The sequence below is a fragment of the Polypterus senegalus genome, chromosome 14 (genome assembly GCF_016835505.1).
Source record: "Polypterus senegalus isolate Bchr_013 chromosome 14, ASM1683550v1, whole genome shotgun sequence".
NCBI lineage: Eukaryota > Metazoa > Chordata > Cladistia > Polypteriformes > Polypteridae > Polypterus > Polypterus senegalus.
This window is the reverse complement of record NC_053167.1, coordinates 89,149,977-89,173,042: the sequence shown is the minus strand read 5'-3', so window position 1 is coordinate 89,173,042 and position 23,066 is coordinate 89,149,977. Positions and strand designations below refer to the sequence as shown.

Here is a 23,066-nt window from a genome sequence, read left to right as displayed (position 1 = left end):
ACGCTCAAGCTCGATCTTGCTAACTCTCTGCTTCCTTGCAGTCGCCTAAGACAAGATCATGTGACAAAGCGACGGCTCGAGCAGCTGATGCCATCATTCTGACGTCACGCGCCGTGCCGTCTACAATCGTGTCACGACGTTTTAAGGTGCGTCGTGGAGATTACCTAGGACGTTACTAGGAACCTTATTTCTTTAAAGTTTATTTTTACTCTCATTTAATATTAACTGACTTCTGGAATTGAGCACATTGCATAATCAGTTAAAATAATGAAACACAGGAATACATAAAACAGTTCATGCGGAAATAGAGCCCACGTTATTGGTAACCAATGAAATGTTGAGTAAAGCAAATGAATGTCGTCTTAATTTTATTTAACAGGGGGTTTTGACCTCGGTTAAACAACGTAGCCTGAAATAAAACGTACAGACAGACACACTTGGACTTTAAGAACGGTTGCAAGATCATCCCGCATAAATGTCATTATGTGACCATAACTAAATCACACAAGTTATCCTGTGTGTATTTTGAATTTAAAACTACTGCCGTGCTGCTAATATTTTTTATTGTAATTTGCAAACAGAATACAATAGTAGCAACATAAGAAATTAAGACAAAGATCAACCTCCCACGATTATTATATGCAACAAGAAATGCTTGTCTAGCTCTAAATATACCAGTTGCATGATTACTGTATTGCAAAAGCGACTTAAACACCCGCGTCGCCAATATCCCAGCCTTCCTTTTATGACTACTTCTGATTGGTTTGTTTCTTTCCCCTGCCTCACAAAAGTCCTCTTATTATTGATGACGTTTTACGGAGGTGCCCTTCGATTGGAGAAAATGTTTTCACACATGGACCTTGTTTTCGTATTGGCTGACTCCGATCCGGAAGTGATTGTACGATGGTACCCGCGTGTAAAATAGTGGTATTGGGCTATTAGAAGCTCTGCATATGTTTAAAGGTACTGGAATGTGTTAGAGAGTGATTTAAATGCTTCGGTTATTTTTTTAAATTTATAAATCGTAAAGTATAATTTCTTTTAAAATGTCAGAATAAAGTACAATCGTAGAAACTTTTATTCAAGTAATGAAACATGAACTTAAACGAGTACAGTATTTATAATTTACTTCATACGTAGATTTTAGTATGGGCAGAATGTAGTGTAAAATATATGATTGTTGCATACAACTAAAATATTGCATTGTGGTTAAAAGAGCCTTGCATTGTGTGGCCCCAGTTGTACTGTAAAAACGAGTGCTACGAAAAAAGATTCAATCTTTAATTAGTCATAACGTTTGAACTGTTGAGGCTAGATCTATGCAATTTTCAGGATTGCTAAACTCGTTCATGCACAGTTGCAAATTTGCCAATTTACGTCTTGCTGAAAACTGTACAAAGAATTCCTTTTTTGGTGCAGAGAAACTTTGACCCACCATATTTCCACACTACACCACGTTAGAGATTTCACATTTTGAAAGGTATTGCTTATGTTAAAGATCTTGTTTAGCAACTAAGTGCCACCCTGAACGAAATTACTTTTTCATGTATGCATCATGAAAAATAATTTCATATCTGTAGGTATGACAAAGTCTTTCATTAAAGAGATTGTTTTAATAGGTGCAGTACTTTTAAGAAAATACTTTGTATACAAGGTGCCACGTTTGTGGTAGTAACTCCAGTTATTCTGGTGTTTTAAGGTGATTTTTACTCTAGTGTATTTAATGCTGGAAAGTAAGTACAATTAATAATCACGTTTATTATATGTTGTCCATTTGTCTAGATGACACTTTGAATCCAACACTTTGAACTGAGCCCATACTAACGAAATGTGAGGAAAGTCGCATTAAAGGAATGACCAGAAAATATTTCTAAAATGTCATTTAGAAAAAAGAACAAACCTTTTGCATGCATTAATAGCTTTTTAAGTAAAAAAATTGAACATCATTACAGAAGTAACTTTTTAAGTAATAATGTTTAAATAATATGCAACTCTTCAATTCCACCCGTTGGGGTAAACGTTAACATTATACAAAGTTTTTGTCTGTTTACCTGCATTTTTTATTACTCTTTAATATTGTTTTTGTATTGTTTTTTATCTGTATGCTGCTTCTGGAGCATGTGAATTTCCCCCTGGGATTAATAAAGTATCTATCTATCTATCTAATATATACACATCTATACCTCATAAAGTGCTGTGAATTAAAAATGCACATTGTACAGTAATGTACAGTGTACAGACTTCAAAATGGAAAAACAATAATGCAAAACTTCAATGAAAATATTTTGCCATTAAAATGTGTACAAAACCTAAATGAAAATAAAGGATTTAAAAATGTCTTTAATTATACAGCACATAAAAACAGACAAAAATTATAAAACAGAAAACATGGTGTGCATAACACATTCATCACAAAGCTCTAAATATAAAAATAATGACAGCAATTTTACAATATGTATCAGTTCTGTGGATAAGTTTTATTATATATAATCAAAAAGCATTTGTATCTGTTTATTTTAGTACATTAAAATTATTGTCATTGTCATGTCTGTCTTTATTGCCATTGCATTTCGTTTTGATATTAATTAATATTTATATTATAGTTTTCTTGAATGTTATTATGCATAGCCTAAAAAACTCAAAAGATTTTAGTTTGTGTTCTTTTATAACACCCACTGTAGTGCAGGATGTTAACACATAGTATGTATTTGAATTTGCTCTTGATTCCATTTTGGGCTTCTGACTTCTGTTTATAGTCGGTATGTGGTTTTTAGTTTCTTATTAAATCCAGAAACATTTTTGTTGACTCAAGTGTTGTCCCTAGTCGATATATAGCTATGTTTTTTTGTGCACTGTAGTAGGATGTCATCTCATCCAGGCAGCCGTCCTACCAATTTCTACAGTGATAGGCTGTTACTGTCCTTGAGGCATAAATAAATATGTGCATTAACAAAATTTAAAGCAAATTATTTGTTATTAAAAAGAGAAAATATCATTTATTCATATTTTAATTACATGTTAATGTTTAACTTTGAAAACCATTTTTAAGTATTTTTTTTAATGCAGCAGAAAATAAGTCATTTTATATATACAATTTATACCTGTTTTCTTACTTGTTTCTTATTGCAGAGTTAAAATGACCACTGCATTCAGTAGTGATGGTGCCCAGGTAATTTACCAATCCTTTGAAACCAAAGCAACAGAAAACAAAACAGAACCTGAACAGCTAGATGAAGTTTACCAGATTGAGGAGACATGCAACTTTATTTTGAAGAATCGGTTCTCCAAGGTATGTGATGTATGTTTATGCTAAAGAGCATATAACACTTTTGATAGGTTAAGAAAAAGAAGCAAGTTTATAAAGATGACAAACTTTGAAAACTTTTTGATTCAATTGAGATCTTTATTTGTACAAACCAACTTCCATCCATCCATTATCCAACCTGCTATATCCATACTACAGGGTCACAGGGGTCTGCTGGAGGCAATCCCAGCCAACTCAGGGAGCAAGGCAGGAAACAAACCCCAGGCAGGGCACCAGCCCACCACAGACAAACCAACTTAATAACTTTTTATTAGCTTCTCTGCATTATTAGTTAAAAAAAATACCCAGTCAGTTTTGACAAGCTTACCATTCTTCATCTTTTAAACTTTATTTCTGTTTTACCCTTACTTTGAAAATGACATGGATTATGATTGAATTTTCATTATTTATTTAATGTACAGTAGTTGCTGTGATTGCATTATAAAACTGCTGCTGCAGTGATTTGTTAGTAAACTTATCATCACCTCTACATTCACTTGTGAAGAAGACCCTGAAGTACTTGAATTCTCCACTTGGGAAAGCCTCCTAACTCCTTTTGAAAAAAATACACTCTTTTTTCCCAGAACAAGACCATGACCTCATATTTGCAAATGCTAATTACCATTCTAGCCATATAAGCTGGTAACCGTTCCAGCGTATGATGGAAATCACAGTCTGTTGAGGTGAAGAGGACAGCAGCTCCTCTAAACAGTAGATGTGCAACCCTTATGTTCCCAAGCTGAATATCTTTCAAACCATCACTGAAACTTCGTATTTTGTCTATGAAAACCTTGAACAACAGAAAAGGCAAGATGCATCCTTGCTGAGGTCCAACATTAGGTATGCAAATGCAGTTCTCACTCTAGAAGCACTTTCCACAAGATACTACACTATATATAGTCAGACACTTTTCCCTAATCCTCATATTACATGCAGTATAGAAAGTATTGACATTTTCCAATGATCCCCTCATAGGCACACATGCCACGTTTTCTCCTGTGGACAAATAATGCTCTGTCTTCCTGCCTTGATTCGTTTTTTTCTTCCTTCCTTCTTTCCTCCCTTTCTCTCTCTTTCTCCATGGAGTCTGAGGAGTGTGATTCTCTCAGTAGTTGGATTGTCCTTGTTATAAAAGTAAGGAACACCACCCCAACCTGCCAGATCTAAGGAGCTATTCTCACACATTGAAAAAGTATATTCAAAACATCCCCCGATGTTATAGCATTTCCAGCAGGATCTCATCCATTCCTGTGTTCTTGCCCCATATAGATTTTTAATCACTAATGTAACCTTAGTCACATGGATGGAACCAGTTGCAACCAATGCTCTAGGTAATTCCTCCTCCAGACAAGAGTTTGTCTACCAGGTTTAGGAGTTCATCAGAATGCTTTCTGCCTCTCATCAGTATTTCCAGTTGAAATCAACATTCACTATCCTTTTTAAGAACTGTCCAGGCAACAGCCCCTGCATGTGTTGCTGGATAGTTTTCTACAACCTCTCTAGCAATCAAAGTCTTTCTCCATGGCCTTGCAGTTAAGCTCATTCTGAACAGAAGCATATGTTAGTCATTCCCAACTCCTCCTTGACAATTTTAGGTCTTCCAAGTCAGTTCAGTGGGTACTCCAGTGCAGCATCTATTTTTACCCCAGTGTCCACAATCCATAGCCTCAGAGCAGATGGCATAGCTACAAAATTATCATTGACCCTTGGTCCACAGTGTTCTGATACTATGGTCCACTTTTGATGCTCCATATGGATAATTGGGGACTAACACAGAAATCCAGTAATAATTCGTCACTTATATTGAGAACAAGCAGGCTGTTCCTCCCAATCTCACCCATTCAAGTTTTACCATCAGCTCCCATGAGAATGTTAAAATTTACCTGTAGAACTACAGAAATAGTAGATGATACCATTTTGAGCACCAACTCCATTGCCTCTAAAAAAAGCTGAATATTTTGAATATTGTTCATTGTGTATATTCAAGCAACAAATATTTCTTTCTCACACTCAAAGCTGCATTGAGGTAACCCTCCTCTTTAGTAAGAGTAAATCCTAACTGTATGATACCCAAATTAGGGGGTTTTGAATAGTCCAATCACCTTTCTTATCACAATTTTTATAATATAAGATGTACAAATTAATCCATGCCTGCATAGCTGCAAAAGTGGCTTAGATTTATAAAAAAGCAATCCTCAATCATTACAAATGTGTCTGTGTTTATTATGAAAACCTGATGTGTGTTTCCTTCACCCTATCTGACAGAAATTGTGAAATGGTGGTATCAAACACATCTGGTTCCAGGAGATGCACTTTTAAGTTGGATAAATTAATAGGAGGGCGAGGGCTGTGATAACTTTGATTGGCATACTGTGGTTAAAGTATCTTGTTACCACATAAAATAAAGAATTGTGTAAAGGTGGAGATAGTAGGTTCAAAGCTTTATGTCAGTAGGTTACGATAAAATCAAATCTTAAAGCTAGCAACTTTCTACTGAATGAGACACAGGAAACAGAACACAGTTGACACATAGATTTTACTCCAAAATTTTGTTGAGCTTGAAATTGGGGGAAAAAAAGAATTGACTGTTTTCAAACTACAAAGGGAAAAATATCTGCAACATTCAGTGCTGCTACACACTTGGAAGACTGGATGTCTTCCTGCCCTTTGATTTGATAGTGCCTGTCTCATCACATTTCAGTAGATTTGCAAACAATTAGCCGCAACCCCTTATCCCAAATATTCTTTGTTTTCCCCCTTATTTTTATTGTTGGCTAACCAAATACGAGCTCACAAGAATTTGCCTTTCTTTTTCAGTTGGAACCATGGTTGCAGGCTAGTTAGTGTTCTATTGCACAAAAGTCTGCAAGCGAAAGAAAAAAATGGCTGTAGATATTGTTCAAAAAATCAAGACAGGCATCATTTTAATGTCTGTGAAAAAAATGCACTGATTTGAACCAGTGAAAACCACCTTTACTGAAGTGATTGGGTGTTTATATGTTGCCTTCAAAAGCAGCAGCAGTGCACATTTCAGCAAAATTGAAATTTACAGCAATAGTGTACTGTATATTGTTTTGATGTTTTTTATATTAACTACATTAGGGAAAATGAATACAATGCTTTTACAAAAAATATGAATGTCACAAAACGTTTACATGTTTTTAAATTTGTTTTGTTTGAGAAGGATTCCTTGTTTTTAGTTTAAGAGAGTTGCCTAATAGTTACATTTTTTAAATGGAAATTTACAATTATTCATTTTTCTATGATCAAATGAAAATTTCTCAAAGTTTCACATTTTCTTATCCTTAGAAGGGTTTATGGGCAAAAAGAAACACTGTCTTTAATCCCTTTCAATTAACTTAAAAATTTTGCAGTTGTGATTGTTTAAAATTTTTACTAAAGGAAAGATTGTATAAATTCATTTCAGCATTTGTCTTTATGAATGTTCTAAACATAAATTGCTAGTTAAACAGTATTTCTTCTCAGTACCTGTCATTTGGAATGAGAATTCATGTGGAAATTAAGGAGAAATGCGTTTAGAACTATAGCCAGGAAACTTGGTGTTCAATAGCATTTTTTTGGTTTACCCAAACTGACATTTTGATTGACATCTATTAGTGGAGATTTCCTAATTCCTGTGCTGCGCCCTTGTGCCATTTCTGTCCCTGGTAGCCCTTTCTTATGCTGTTTACCTTTCTGCACTACAGCTAGTACGTTTGAGGTAATAAGTGAAGCTATAACTGGGAACACACTTTAAAAAATTATGTATTAAAAAAAAAAAGATTGATTGGTAAAGCTTATATTCCATTTTTACTTTGGTTTGTTCCTTATGTCAGTGGCAATTTGCAACATTTTATTTGCCTTTTTTTTAGCCTTCTTGAGGAACCTTATTGCAGTGAAAAGGTTATTTGGAGGCAAGTGTTGACTTGATAAAAAATGTATTAAGTTGATTCTTTTGCAGTGGTTTTATATTGATACATCCATATGATAGGTTCAGCATATCTTATTTGAAAGAAATACAGTTTAACTTTCGGGGAAAAGAAATACAGTTTCACTTTCGGGGAAAAGAATAATCACGTTATCTGGTTTGCAATAGTTTACATAGCAATAGATTACATTAATGTATGTGTATAGGCAACCTCAAAAGATGAAAAGATTCTGAAAGATTTTCAGTCAGATAGTTCCAAATTGGACTTAGCGTCAGGAATCTAAGAAAATTATTTAGAATAACCCCCCATTTTGTCAGTATGGGCATGTTCTATAGGTTTACATTGCTGAAAGTGTTTTGTGCAGATCTTGCCATTCTCTTTAAATCTCTGTGCCATTTATTTTTAACCAGTCACATTGGTTATCTACAAAACGTTGAACAAGAAGTTAACCTCTATGAAGTCATCTTTTGTTTATAGACATCATTCAAAGTTGAGAAAAAATAGTGGAATTTTAAATTAATCAATCTTTTAAATACTTAACTCTAGCAATTCTTAGAAAGAATATATAGGAAAATTAATAATGCCATATACTATCAATAAAGTTTATTACAATAAACTTTATTGATAATTTAACTTCTGTTTGTAGTGTTTTTGCACAGATATTATTTCACCTTAGAGTTTGTGAAATGCAGGTTTTTTAGAATGTTCTGGCCAGCATATGGTGAGCTTGTATTTTGTTTCAGGTAGCATTGCAATTCCCAGATTGCCTATTACCAGATTCAGCAGCTGTGGCCTCAAAACTGGAAACTGCTACTGGTTCAAAAATGTATATACTTGGAGATACATCTTATGGCAGGTACAATTTGTCATGTACTATAGATGTTTTAAACATATGTAAGATTTTTTGCAAAACACATTTCAATATTTTGTATTTAATAATTTATGTTCTTGTTGGTAGTTGAAAAGAAATTTGAAGTTTGAAATGTGTTCTGAGCTTCTATTCACTGAATGACATTAAGAGTAATAATTAAAAAGGAAAAAAATGAACCGATTTGGAAAGTTTATGCGTTTTAACAGCTATCAAAGGAGATGATCTGTATTTTTCAAGTTTAAATTATTTGTTCACAAACGTGATTTATGTATTTGCCATGTGAAATTTTGTTTTAAGGTTAAGCGCTTTCTGTAAATTATAAAAATATATCTTATCTTTTCCGCTCTGGTGCTTTACAATGGAGGGAAAGGGGCATGGAAGAAAAGCATAAAAACTTACAAATACATCCATTTTTCAAGCCAAGGGAGTTGTCAAGTATTGCTCCACACCTTCTTTGTTTCTAATGGATGTTTGTGACAACAAATGGGATCTGGAAATAGTCATGTGGTATAAAACATTTACTGTGATTTGGTCTGTCGGGAGGAATTTGTTTCAACTGTTCGGAGGGGGAGGGGAATGGAAATGTGGCTGCATGAGAAGACTAAGTGCTGAGCTACTGCACATGGCTGGTCTTCTTTTAAAACAGCTGAATTTCATAATATTGGTATTTTTTTGTTAATAAATAACTATTTTACAATGTGTGTACGTATTTGATAGTTTTTTAAGTTTTTCCTCTACGCCCCATAGACTACGATGTAAAACACCAGTGCTAGCAAGATGTTTTTTTTTTTTTCATTTATAGAAAGCAGTTAACTATAGAACACAATTTCATGTGACAGATGCATATATAGCATGTTTTTGATGAAATAACTTTGAATTGAAAAAATATTGAACTTATTCTTTAAAATGCATTTTCCATAACAGTTTATACAATAGTTATCTTCTCTTAAGTTAAGTATGTGTTATTGTTAACAAATGCATTTTGTTTAATAGAGCAAAAAATGTTTTTGGGAAACAAAATTTCAGCACTTGTTGAAGTGAAATGTTTTGCAAGATATACTGCAAATAAACATTTTGCTAAAATATAAATGTATTTGTTTTTTAAAATTTTATCCAAAACTGTGTATACTTCTAAAGTATCGCCAATTGCCTTGTTTCACAAGTCAAAATTTTTTGACATATGAACCCGAAAAATCCTGCTGTTTTCACATTTTTCGTGTACCACAATTATATGCATTTGTAAGAGGGGAAGTCAAGCTAAAGTTAGAAAATGGGATTTATCAGAAAATGGAACAAACCTTAACAAAACCTCAATCTCAATGTAGTCTCCACCCTTCTCAATGCAGTTGTGGCACCTTCCTGGAAGTGCCTGGATTCCAGCAGAATAAAAGGCTTTGTCTTGTCTTCACTACCATTCGTGCACCTGAGTTATTGTTGGTCACAGATTTAAGACGATGGCGACGTGAAGAAAGTGATGCATAAGTGGTTGCGAGAACAAGATAAAACCTTTAATTCTGCTGGAATCCAGGCACTTCCAGGCAGATGGCACAAGTGCATTGAGAAGTGTGGTGACTATGTTAAGAAAGTACAGTATCAGTTTTGTTAATGTGCATTCCATTTTTCTATTAAATCCCATTTTGTAACTTTAGCTTAACTCTCCCTCCTTCCTCCCTCCCCCACTTTACACACATTTTTCCTCTCAATAATTCTTACCTTTTTTCTGTATAGCTGTTGTGTAGATGAAGTTGCTGCTGAGCATGTTGAAGCACAATGTATAATCCATTATGGAAAGACATGTCTTAGTCCTTGCAAACGACTGCCAGTCATGTATGTCTTTGGCAGAAGAAATATTGACCTTGAGGAGTGTGCTGCATCCTTCAGAAAACTCTATCCTAGCACGGATATTCCTGTCATAATAGTTTATGATGTTGTTTATTTTTTTATCATGGGTAAGTTATTCCAAGATTAACTTTTTGTTAGAAGTGTGCCTGGTTACTGTCTATGTGTGTGAAGTTCTCCATATGTCCACTGGTTTTTCTGAAAACTATAGTTATACACCATATCTCAATGATGTGTGTTAGAGCCAATTCAGAATTTTCACTCGGCCTGTGTGAGTGCCATCATAAAACCATCATTTAAAAACTGCATTTTGTGTTTACTTGTGTTATATTTGACTAATGGTTAAATGTGTTTGATGATCAGAAACTTTTTGTGTGACAAACATGCAAAAGAATAAGAAATCAGGAAGGGGGCAAATAGTTTTTCACACCACTGTATATAGACAAAAGTAGAAATAACTTTTATAATTTAAAAACATAGATATAAGTTTATAAGTTCAATATTGACACAGTGAAGTTATTTCTTGTAAATATAAATTAATATGCAATGTGTCATAACTCTCTGGCAGAATGATCAGTGAATACAACTACTTTACCTTGAAACCTTTTTCTTCCTTATTGAAAAATCTCAACCGTTACAGATTACTCTTCTAGTAAACAGCTTAAGTATACCAAAATAGAAAAATGGAAAAAATGCATGACTTCTCCTAGAGGAAGTGCATTGGTTCAGTTGAGTCACAATTTTCCTGTACACAGTTGTGGTATTACTGTATATAAGACACATATATGCAGAAAAGCAATACATAGCACTGAATATACAGTTATTTGTATAAAAAGTTCATAAAATAAAACAAAATTAAAATAAATAAAAACAAACATAAATATATACTAATATGGAAAATTTATAAGTACTATGTGTGTGTATACAAAGCATTTAGAAATTATTCAGACCCCCTCAATTTTTTCACATTTTGTTATGCTGCAGCCTTAGGCCGGAGTTATACTTCACACGACGTATGCTGCAGCGGACGCTCCTGCTACGCAAGCGTTGTAGTGTTTATACTTGCGCGCGTACTTTACGTAAATCTGGAGGAATCCACCAGGTGGCAGTGCAAGATATTATCATGGTGAGAACATGTTCGCTTCTCTGTGCTGTGAATTGCCTAGAACACCTATTAAATTCCGATGACACCTTACCGCAATATATCTGAAAAGGATGTTTATTGATTAAATCCATTAATCCAGGGATGTGTCCATTCCAGCAAGCATTGGGCACGAATGAGAAACAATCCCTGGATGAGGCCTCAGCTCATTGCAAGGTGAATACAAGCACACATATACACTAGCGTCATTTTAGCGGCACCAAATCCCCAAATCTGCATATCTTTGGAAGGAAACCAGAGCACAGTGTGGAATACAAGCCGAAAATACCAGCAACATAACTCCCTGTGAGACAGCAGTGCTACCGCTCCACTACCGTGTCACCCCAATGTGTGTAATTATTAACAGTATTCATTATTTAAACAAAATTATATGTAAAATGTAACATACACACTTTAATGCATTTCATCATAAAACTGATATCAAGTATAAATCGAAGGATTCTAAATGTGCAGAGAGTTGGAATATCATACATTTAATTTGTTCAGTGTGGTGATCTATTGGTGCTTGCCGCTGCTGTCAGGTCCAAGAAGCTTGTACTGATTAAAAACTGGGATGACGTCTTACAAATGTGCAGTTACAGTATGTGTGTAGAATATTTCAAGCAATTTAAATTAATATGTTAATGGAAGTATAAGGAATAATAGTGTATGGTTACAGTGTTTTATATTCTTACATACTAATGCAGTCAAATCCAAAGCAGTATTTGGAAGGGAAAAAATATCTTTATGTTAAATTTTACTACTGAAATACTTGTAGGTTGTGATTAAATTATTGGTTGATTTAAATGTATACAATCCAAAATATGCAGTTTTTAAAAAATATAATTATAATAGAAACATTTTTTAATGCCTGCCTTTGTGGAAATATTGTTTTTTCAGTAGCTACAGAAGTAAAACGAATTTAGTTTCATGTTTAGTTTGACATTTATGCATTTTTTTAAATATAGCAGATGCTAAAATTATTCTCATTTTATTGTACTAACAAGAGATTTTTTTCTTAATCTCAGGTGGTTTGCAAAAGATTCTGCAATCTGAATATCCAAATGTAGTTATGTCTCAAATCAGACCTGAAGTAACAAAAAAAGGTCTTGAACTTGACTTGGGAGAAGTACCTGCTAACAGGCCTGTTGGACAACTTGTTGAAAAATTTGGACGTCAGTTTGTCATTAAAGAAGGTTTTAACATCAAAGATTATGGAATATTTTATGTTGGCCAGGAAGGTGCTACTTTAAACAATTTTATGATGACTTTCAATCAGTGTACTTTTTGTTCATTTGATCCTGTGACAAAAGTTGGAAGGCAAGAGTCTGTTAACATCAATAAGGCTCTGATGAAGCGTTACTATTTAATTGAGAGAGCCAAAGATGCAAATGTATTTGGCATATTAGCTGGAACCCTTGGTGTTGCTGATTATCTTTCCATTATTGATCATCTAAAGGACCTTATTAAAACAGCAGGGAGAAAAAGCTATTTGTTTGTAATGGGAAAGCTGAATGTTCCTAAACTAGCCAACTTTCTAGAAATTGATATGTATGTGCTAGTAGCATGCCCAGAGAATTCTCTGTTGGACAGCAGTGACTTCTACAAGCCAGTAATTACTCCTTTTGAATTGGAAATTGCCTTCAATAAACAAAGAGAGTGGACTGGAGAATACGTCACTGAATTCAGAGACTTACTTCCAGGTAGGTTATATGTGTTAATTAAGTATAAAGTTCTAACTATATTATTGAATTTCTATTTATGAGATTTCTGAAAGTTTTAAGTAAAGGCAGAGTTTCATAAATACAGTTTTCAGTTACAAGTATTTCTTTGTTTTTTGGTGAAGTCTTCCTACATGCTGAACATTACAAGAATGTGTCAGTTCCAGTTTTGATCACCTTAAAGCTATAATTTTATGTTTGAAGAATTGCTCTGTGGTGCTTGATATTATGCTAACATTTGTACAAATATGGATTGGTATGTCATCTGCGTTAATTCATTTCTAAGGTGGTGTTATTTTCTTTCGATATCTTAGAAATACTGTAGATGGTAAAATACATGCAGAAACCTAAATCCAGTACTTGCCTTAGTAGTCAAAAAAATTAACTATAGTAATTGATTGGGAGCCTTCATTACTCATACTCTTAACCCAACCCAGACCCAAAACTGAGAGCTAATAAAACAAAAAGGTCAAAAAAAAATTAAAAGTCAACAGCCAGTGTAACAGTATGGTGCAATCTGATGTAACATAAAGTAGTATTGGGCAAGAATAAATGAGCAGGTGAGATAATCAGAAATGTGATACTCCATGTGCTGTTCCCTGAACATGCCTCAAAAAATCCTAAAAATAATCAATTTTAGTATGGTTGGTTACAAGAACTCATTTCAGGTGAAAAGGGATTTTTCTTGATACCAGCCTCTACATTAATGCATAGTAGAATTTCAAAAATCTGTGTACAGTAGACTTTTGACAGCCACTACTGAACGGAAACAGATGAGAGCTTTGTGAGTATACAGTATATTTACCAAATGGACGAACCTGAATTCCTTTTGAGTCTCAATTTATTGAATTTAATCTTCTGCACCTCACGAGAAAGCTGTGAGGCACTTCCATTTGCAGCAGGAGGCATTTGAGATCTCTGTTCTTCACTTTGCTTTTGTAGGTAGCTCACTGTACTCAAAATGATCACTTACTGTGACCACACAAGTTGGAATTCTTTTGTGATTTTCACAGGATTACCCCTTTGAAAGGGTCACCTGAAGCTGCTCATTTGTGTGATGGAATGTCAGCTCATACTGTGGGTGACTGATCCCTAGGCCAATTCAAGCTGTCAATGATGTTGCAATATTTTTCATTCACCGTCCATTTTTTTTAAACTGCTAATCTTGAGCAGGGTCATTGGGCAGCTGGAACCTATCCTTGTGGTGTTATATTTTACATAACCTATGCAGTGAGATTTGAGCGCCACACAAGGAATGTAATGGTGCTTGTTTGCTCATTTGAGCAATACTTAAAGTGGGCCGATAACAGAGGCAGTTGAAGTTTGTAGAGGACCCCCAGACTTCAAATGAATGTTAGTGTATCGCTGTGCTTGTAGATTGAAGAGGACCCCCTCACTTTCAGTATAATATCTGAATATACATGTGATCTGACCTCAAAGGTGGAACCCCACCACCCCTTCATGTAAAAGTAATAACGAATCCGGAAGAGAAACTACATGCTGACTAACCAGAATATTGCCAATAATTTGTTTCCATATTCAAGTACTGCTTGCAGACCAATTCGGATGTAATTCTACTGTGCACCCAATATAATAAATCTGAAATAAACTGATCACATTATGTATCAAACAAGTGCCTTACACTTTTTTAAAAGCCAGTGCCATTGTCCTCCAGCATTCACTTTGTGCATTGTAAGCTTGCAATAACAATCAACACTCAGTGTTATGCACTTTGTGTGGCATGTCATTTGCATGCGTGGTTAGAAAAGGCAAAATATGCACTATAGCCAAGCCATCATGAAACACAACAGAGTACAATTTTTTCTATGATGTGTGCCAAGTCACTTATTTTGTTCAGAAGATGGAAGAAAGGAAACAATTGAGGATGCTGTGCTCAAGTGAGTAAAAGTAATTTGTAACTTCTAGTTTCCTGTTGATAGCCATTTATTAAAATGACAAGACACATGTAATTTTAGAGTTTTGTTTCAATAAGGCATCATGATTTGTGAAAATTTTAAATGAACTTGGAATGAATTGACATTGATTCAGTGTAATAACATTACTGAATTTTGCTGTGTGCTGAGTTGTACCAAGAGAACAAAGTAACTCCTCTGTCCTGAACTGAAATGCCCTTACACCATTTCTCCAGCTACCCCTGTAGACTCTTTCTGCGGTACATGGGTAGATCAGCTAATTATTTACAATCCATAAGCATATCTCTATCTCACCAACCCTAAAAGGACAATACCATTGTGTATCATCAGTGTTTTGAAATGATGATGTGACAATGTGAACTTCTAAGACATCACACAGCCCTATTCTGCAGTAGGCGTTCATTAAGGATATCTCTGTACTTTGCTCCATTCAGCTTTACCTTGACCCTATCTAGTCTCCCATTCCCTGCCTCTGAAAAACAACCCCATGGTATGATGATGCCACCACCATGCCTCACTGTTGGATTACTATTGCACAGGTGATGGACATTGCCCGATTTCCAAACAAACATGACACTAATCTTTGTTTCATTAGACCAGAAAATCTTGTTTCTCGCAGTCTGAGAGTCCTTTAGGTGCATTTTTGTTTCAGTGTTTCATTTACTCAGGAAGATTTCTATCTGGCCGCTATGTCAAAATTCTTGATTGGTAGAGTGTTTCAGTAATGGTTGTCCTTCTGGCAGTTTCTCCCATTTTCACACAAGTGCTCTGAAGCTAAGTCAGAGTGACTGTCCGGTTCTTGGCACCTCTTTTGCCATGGCCTGTCTCTCATGATTGCTCGGTTTGGCCAGGTTACCACCTTTAGGAAGAGTTGTGCTTGGTCCATACTTCTTCCATTTCAAAATTATGAAGGCACATGTGGTCTTGGAATCTTTCAAAGCTGCAAGATTTTTTGTAGACTTTCCCATATCTTTGCCTTGACACAGTCTCCTGTCTCAGCTCTGCAGGTGATTCTTTCGACTTAATGGCTTAGTTTTTGCAGTGATACACAATGTCAGCTGTGGAACCTTAAACGGACAGGTGTGTGCCTTTCCTAATCATGTCTAGTCAATTGAATTGACCACATCTGGACCAAGCAAGGTGTGGAAACATTTCAACAGTAATCAATAAAATGGGATTCCCCAGAGCCAAGTATCAAGTATCATTAGAAAGGGTCTGAATACTTGTGTCAATGTGGTGTTTCTATTTTTATTTTAAATAAATTTGCAATTTTCCAAAATTCTGTTTTTGCTTTATTATTCTGAGGTGATGAATGTTGCTTGATATGGGAAAAAATTAAATTAAATGATTTAGTGATGATGATGATTAGTACCAGGCTGCAATATAGCGGAATGTGGAAAAAGTGAAAGGGTCTGAATACTTTATGAATGCACCATATGTAATTTTTATCTTACCATCACAGAAATGATAAGTAAAGATTTTTTGCAGATTTGTTTTAGATTGCATAACATTTCTTTTGAATTTACATTACAGGAGGAAATAGTTATGTTGAGTTTAGAAATCAAAATGTGGAAAGCCTTAATGAAGAAACTGATGTCTCTCTAATTACTGGCAACCTGCGATCCATCTCTTTGCCTAAAACTGAACTTCATGCTGATAATGGAGGATCATCCTTGGTTCAGAGGAATCAGACTTTAACTATGTCTCAGCTGGATCCAGCGGGTTTGTATTATTTAATCACTGACATTTAAACATTATCTTGTCTGTCTTACTGAGCTGAGAATGTGGTGCTCTATAAACAAGTTTGTTTTTGTGCATATATATACATACTGAGGGGTAGAAGAGAGGCTAAACTCAAATAAAGTAGTAAAACTTTTATTCCTTTCATTTTATATGTTAAGTTCCTTCTGCAGTTATCCTGGCTGCCCTTAAGTTTATTTTTGTCCATACATACTTAAATTGAATAAGCCTCACGGATTCCAATTGAAAGTACATGCTTTTCCAAACAGCTAACAAGAAAGGAATATCTGTCTTTGTCTCTTGCTGCCTTTTTTAGGTGAATGAGGGTATAACTGGCTTACACAGTGGGTAGGAATTCTTCTAATATTAACATCCCAGAAAGGAAGTACTAAATTTGATACTGGCAAACACTAGAAGACAAAAGGGCAATCTTATAAATGCTCCAATTGCAATGTTGATTGTTACTAAGTAAGATGCCTTTGAAATGGTGGTCACTGACATTGCTGGCTGAAGAGTTAGGTTTAGACATTATTATTCCAGGGGGTGGAATTTGTATGCATTAGGATTACAAGTTTAAACCATTGTTCTACAGGTACTAGAGAATTATCCAAGACAAGGCAAGAAATAATATCCTTAGCTATAATTCAGTCACACTCCTAGAATATGCAAAGATAAAAATATTGAATTCTAACAGTAAACTGTGACAATTGCATTAGAAATGAACAAGCACACTATTACATAAAATTCTCAACAATAGATCCATAACTTTGACACCTTATCTAATAGGATCTTTGATATCCTAAATAGATATTGTTTAGGAAATGCTTTGGTTATATGTGTTATTCCCATATGCCTGCTATTGTCAAGAAATGTTTTTCATTTCCTTTTTCAATTGGAATGGCCTAATAAAATGCAAAGCACAAAGACCTTACACTTACCTTCTCTTCTTCTTTCGGCTACTCCCGTTAGGAGTTGCCACAGCGGATCACCTTTTTCCATATCTTATTGTCTTCTGCATCTTGCACTGTCACACCCATCACCTGCATTACCCTTCTTGCTGTCTCCCTTACTACTTCTGCTGTAGTAGCCGAGCTGTCTGGTAACTCTTCATTGCCACCCAGTGCTTGTTTTACCTCCTCCCTAAACTCAACCTTGCAGTCTTCCTTTTTCAAATTCCACCATTTGATCCTTGGCTCTGCCCTCTCTCTCCTCCTCTTCTTGATCTCCAATGTCATCCTACATACCAGCATCCTATGCTGTCTAACTACACTTTCCCCTGCCACTTCTTTGCAGTCTTTAATCTCCTTCAGATTGACTTTTCTGCATAGGATATAATCTACCTGTGTGCATCTTCCTTCACTCATGTACGTCACCCTATGTTCCTCCCTCTTCTTAAAATACGTATTCACCACAGCCATGCCCATCCTTTTTGCAAAATCCATTATCCTCTGACCTTCTTCATTCCTTTCCTTGACACCATACCTACCCATCACCTCCTCATCTCCTCTGGTCCCTTCACTAACATGTCTATTGAAATCCGCTCCAATCACCACTTTCTGTCCCTTGGGTACACTGTCCATCACTTCATCCAGCTGACTCCAGAAATCTTCTTTCTCATCCATCGCACACCCAACTTGTGTGGCATATGCACTAACAACATTCATGATCACACCTCCAATTTCCAGCTTCATAATCCTTACTCTGTCTGACACTCTTTTCACTTCCAAAACACTCTTGACATACTGTTCCTTCAGAATAACTCCTACCCCATTTCTCCTCCCATCCACATCATGATAGAACAATTTAATCCACCTCCAATCCACTTGGCCTTACTCCCCTTCCATTTAGTCTCTTGTGCGCACAATGTATCAACCTTACTTCTTTGCATCACATCAGCTAATTTGCTCCCCTTACCAGTCATGCTGCCAACATTCAAAGTTCCTACCCTCAGTTCCACTCTTAATTCTTCTTCTACCTTCCAATCCTGAAATTAATTCTTAATTAAGTGGTTTATAGTCATTTTTTAAAAGGGAAAGATATTAACAAACATGGCTTTTTGGATCGTTGCAGATGAAAACAGTTGTTTATTATGTAGCACACCTTGTCTGAGAGTGTCCCTGACATTAGGGAGTTGCTTTGGAGTTAGTCTGACTCTTCCTGTAACCACTGCTTCAATGAGCAGGTTAGAAAATTGCTATATGGATGAAAGAAACTAGTTTATTTTTTAAACTACCAGTCAAATTGCATTATAACAGAAAACCACAAGGGGGCAACATCTAATCAATAGTGAGAATAAACAGTGGATTTCAAACTAAAAATATTAGCATTTTATTGAAAAACAACAATGGATCTAAAATAATCAGTTAATTGAAATATATATATATATATATATATATATATATATATATATTAATATACTAATTATATCTTTTCCCAAAATTAATATTTGAAATATGCAGTTTTGAAACAATATACTAAATTGTTTTTCTTTTTTATGACTTGCTAAACAATAACATTGGAAGAGTTCATCTGTCTTGTCTTTTTTTTTTCAAACTATTAGTTACACTTTGGGGTCACTGAAAATTGAAGCCTATCTTTGTGATAGTAAGCAAAAGTAGAAATAAATAGTGATCCTCCTTACAAGGCTTACGAACGCTTGTGTCAGTGGGTGAATTTATAATCCCCACTAGATCAATTTATAGTCATCACTTAGTCTAAAATAGAGGACTTTAGGATGTGGGAGGAAGTTCTCATTACCTGGAAATTATCCACTTTTACAACATATAATCTTTTATATACTAGGTGGTCAAGAGGTTTTTAAGGTGGCCTTTTAACGGTAAAACATATAAATTTTCAAAGTAATCCCTGGGAACACTAATGTACTTGTTTTTAACATTCATGAAGCTTTTCTGTGTAATTCATGCCACTCATTCAAAGCTTGTTTTTCCTTGTTTGTGCAACCAGGTAGTATAAGAAGAGCATTGTCTTGAGCAGAAAGAGGACGGTGAACAACTTTCTTCACTGCTTTTTCATGATTGACTGTAAAACAGATTAACATAATATTGACTGGATAATTAGGCATGTAATCTATAAAAAAAGATGCAGGAACTTACTTTGGATCTTGAATTTCTATGGCGTTGAAGAATCATCTTATTTCCAATGTTTCAACTGTACTTTTAAATTTTAGGTCACAGTGACGTGTGTCCAAGTTTTATTCCCAGTTATGAAACATGAATTAGCTCAAGATTAGTAATGATTGAACCCCGCTAAATTCACTTTACCTCAAGTTTAGCGAAAACCTGGAAAGGTTTGTTGAATTTCAGTGACCTCTAGAAAATATCAGTGGGAAAGTCAATGGGAAAGAAGAAATTTAACTAGTTTTGAGTGGATTATAGTGGTGCAATGGTCTTTTGAGTGTTCCTGAGAGATAATGAAGCATCTGCTAGCTATGCTAGACTAATTATTGTGGACAAAAATGTGACTATGACTAACAAACTAACAAACACCAACAAATCCTGTGAGGCAAGGGATCAGTGTTATATACTCAAGGGTCTGTCCCTGTTGTAGCCTGGTCTACGCTTAATAACAAGGAGTATATCATGCTGAATCCAGCAGTGAATCTATACAGAACAACAAATTATTTTCATAATGTTATCATTTTGATCAGCTAATGTACCCATCATAATAAACAGACTACAGGCAGTATATCTGCTTGTGCAGTTCAGATCAGGCCATGCAGTAAAGTGAATTTTATTTATTTATTTTTTTAAAATGAATGCAAGATGCAAATCTGGCTGGAGTACTTATCGGATAGTGACAGACCACATGATTGAATAATATAAGTATACACTGTAAAATATGAGACAAAACAAGATGAAGTGTTGGGGAACCTTGAAGGCAAACCTCGTGTAATTGATGGAAAAAATAACAAAAAATAGCAAATATTGTAAAGGTCTTTCCAGGCTGGAGTCAAACAACAGACTGACTCAAAATGGTGGCGTAATCCCTTAAGAAGCCAGACTGGAAGGAGCATGGGTGGGAAACCATGGCCCAGAAATGATGTCACTGAGGCTGCTGGTCATCTCATCTGTAAAGGAGAAAGGAGGAGAAGCATTAGGCAACAGTGTAAACCCTCGACTAAAGGTGGAATTGCCATCATATAAGCCTTCAAAGTTGTCTTCCAAGTACACATGATAGACAACAGGCATGCGCAAAGCAAATTGAGTATAGTTGTAGAATGTGAGGTGGAGTATGCTTAAGGTATGCATAAATGTTTTATGCGTGTGTGACAGAAAGCGGACGGGTAGCGCAGATCAGGTAGTGACATCCACATCCATCATTGGCTACTGCAGCCCCTTGTGTCATGTTGACCTTACAATGCATAATGGGGCACTAGGATAAAAAACAGTTCCCCTAAGCTGACTGCATTGCAGATGTTCTGGGTAAAATTGAGCAAACAATGTCACCGGTAAACCAAGAACATTTGCTGTGAAAAACACTGGTGAATTTGACTAATGAACTTTACTCAAGATTGTACTTAGGAAACTGAATGTCATGACAGTTCATTTCAGGTGTCAACATTCTAGGGACCCAACAGGCACAGATCTTGTCAAGTGCAAATATTTGTAAAGGATGGACTCAATTAATCTACAAGTAATCCATGAATTGTCTGCAATCTTGCATACCATAATTCTTCAATTTTTGCACAATTCACTTCATGGTAGCACCACTTTCTTCTGTCTTCAGTAATCTCCAAGAAATATCCTGTAGTCCATTTCTTGTCTCTATCATGTGAAGGGAACCTGTTACAAGTGTTGTTGGAGGTTTAATAATAATAAGATACCTGATGTTTTTTTTTTTTGATAGCATTGTTGACCTGGTTATGAAACAATAAATAAACGCTATAAACCACAATTGCTAAGATCTTGAAATTAACATATTTTACTACAGAGGAACTATTGTTTGACCATATACAAAATGAGCACATCTGAAAAACAAATGTTTTGCTCTTCTTTTGTATGGTAACCATTTCAAAATTTAAACTAATATTTGTATGAAAGCATTTTAAATAAAACTTGTATTAATATATTCCTAACTAAAACTAATTTAATAACTGCCATTTACCTTAGCTGGAAGAGTAATAGCCCAAGTCCTAAATAATGTATAATGTTTCTCTCTTCTTTTTTTTTAGCTTCTTTTCTGTCCAGGCGAACCTGGCAAGGACTGGAACCAAAACTTGGAGAGACTCCAGTGACAAAGGCTATAAAAGGAAGAAGAGGCATAGCCATTTCCTATGAGGATGAAAAGAACAGTTAAAAGCAGACAAATACTACAAAATTTAGATTTTAAGTCACCTTGCATCCAAGTATTCCTGGTGTAACATAATATTTACCAACCATTAGGCATTTGTTACTTAAATTATGGCAAATAAATTTTGGTAAAGTTTACTGAAAAAATCAAAAGCAGCAGTTACAGCCTGTCCTTGTAAATGCATGATAGAGGTCAGTAACAAGGTGCCTTCCATGTCAACTCAAAAAGTGAGCAGTTAATGTGACAAACTTAAAGGGAGTTAAAAAAAATGACCATGTTAGTGTGTGTCTAAATTGGACTAAATTGATTAAGAGGATGAATGTACATATATTATTCACTGAAAACTCTTAAAGGGTTAACTCATTTTATAGAACTAAACAAGTATAATGAAAAAATATTTTTATTTAAAATAAAATTATGTAAATACATGTATTTAAAGATGTCTTACATATGAAAGAGAAATTGCCAAAAGCAATTCCTTTTCCAACAAATATTGATTTAAATTAATAAACATGGGTAGACAGTAACTTATATTCTACCAGTGTGTGTCTGTGGGTATCCTAATTTTCTTGTTTTATCCCAAAAATATATGTCATGTTAAGTGGTGACTCAGATTTTTCCTGTCGTAAGTGGCTGGCTTATTTGTTGGGCCCTGCAGGGTTAAGCTTCAGCTCGCCATTACCCTGAAATAGGATAAATAGGTTTGGTAAGTGTATGATGGATGCTTCAGTTGTTGGCAGTAGTGATTTTAAATAATGCTTAAACATAGTAACACTAGAGAAATGTGATACAGTGAGATTAAACATTGTTTGCTGTAAGACAAAGTGGGCACTGCCCATTGTCCTAGTATTTTAGAGGCACACAAAGCCTGTTGAGACAGCAGATTTAACAGAAATGCCGAAATTCAGCTGTGCACTCCCTACATCCCCCCCAAACTGCATTCTTAAGTGAATGGCCGAAGTAAAGCTCTGCCAACACCGCCCTGTACTTCATCTGGCACTGAGGGTTCTCATACAGCGCAAATGCAAATGTTGGCAGTTTGCAGCCTTTGTCGATTTTCATAAAGCATTTGACTCAGTTGATCGAGCTGCCCCATTGGATGAAACTCGCAGGATCCCCCGAAGTTTCTGAATATCATGGCTGGCTTGCATACTGGTATTATGAGTGCTGTGAGTGAAGACAGGACCTCAACGATTTTCCTAGTTGATTCTGGGGTTTGTCAGGGGTGTGTTCTTGCTCCTACTCTGTTCCATGCTTGCATAGACTGGTTGTTGGGC

The 23,066-nt window shown here is 35.3% G+C and overlaps 1 protein-coding gene across 1 annotated transcript; it reads left to right on the top strand.

Annotated features, from left to right (window-relative positions):
• Positions 1-855: 855 nt before the first annotated feature.
• dph2 (diphthamide biosynthesis 2) lies at positions 856-22,325 on the top strand. Its single transcript, XM_039735736.1, has 7 exons — positions 856-963; positions 3,130-3,289; positions 7,977-8,089; positions 9,833-10,053; positions 12,113-12,787; positions 16,273-16,461; positions 21,671-22,325. Exons 2-7 carry the CDS (start codon positions 3,137-3,139, stop codon positions 21,793-21,795), a joined length of 1,476 nt encoding a protein of 491 aa, XP_039591670.1. The 5' UTR covers positions 856-963; positions 3,130-3,136; the 3' UTR covers positions 21,796-22,325.
• The last annotated feature ends 741 nt before the right edge of the window (positions 22,326-23,066 follow it).

Bases quoted from the DNA above. Each gene is read 5' to 3' on its own strand.
- dph2 (XM_039735736.1), top strand. From the start codon at position 3,137: ATGACCACTGCATTCAGTAGTGATGGTGCCCAGGTAATTTACCAATCC. The intron at 3,290-7,976 runs GTATGTGATGTA...ATTTTGTTTCAG, and splicing joins TGAAGAATCGGTTCTCCAAG to GTAGCATTGCAATTCCCAGA. The intron at 16,462-21,670 runs GTTTGTATTATT...CTTTTTTTTTAG, and splicing joins GTCTCAGCTGGATCCAGCGG to CTTCTTTTCTGTCCAGGCGA.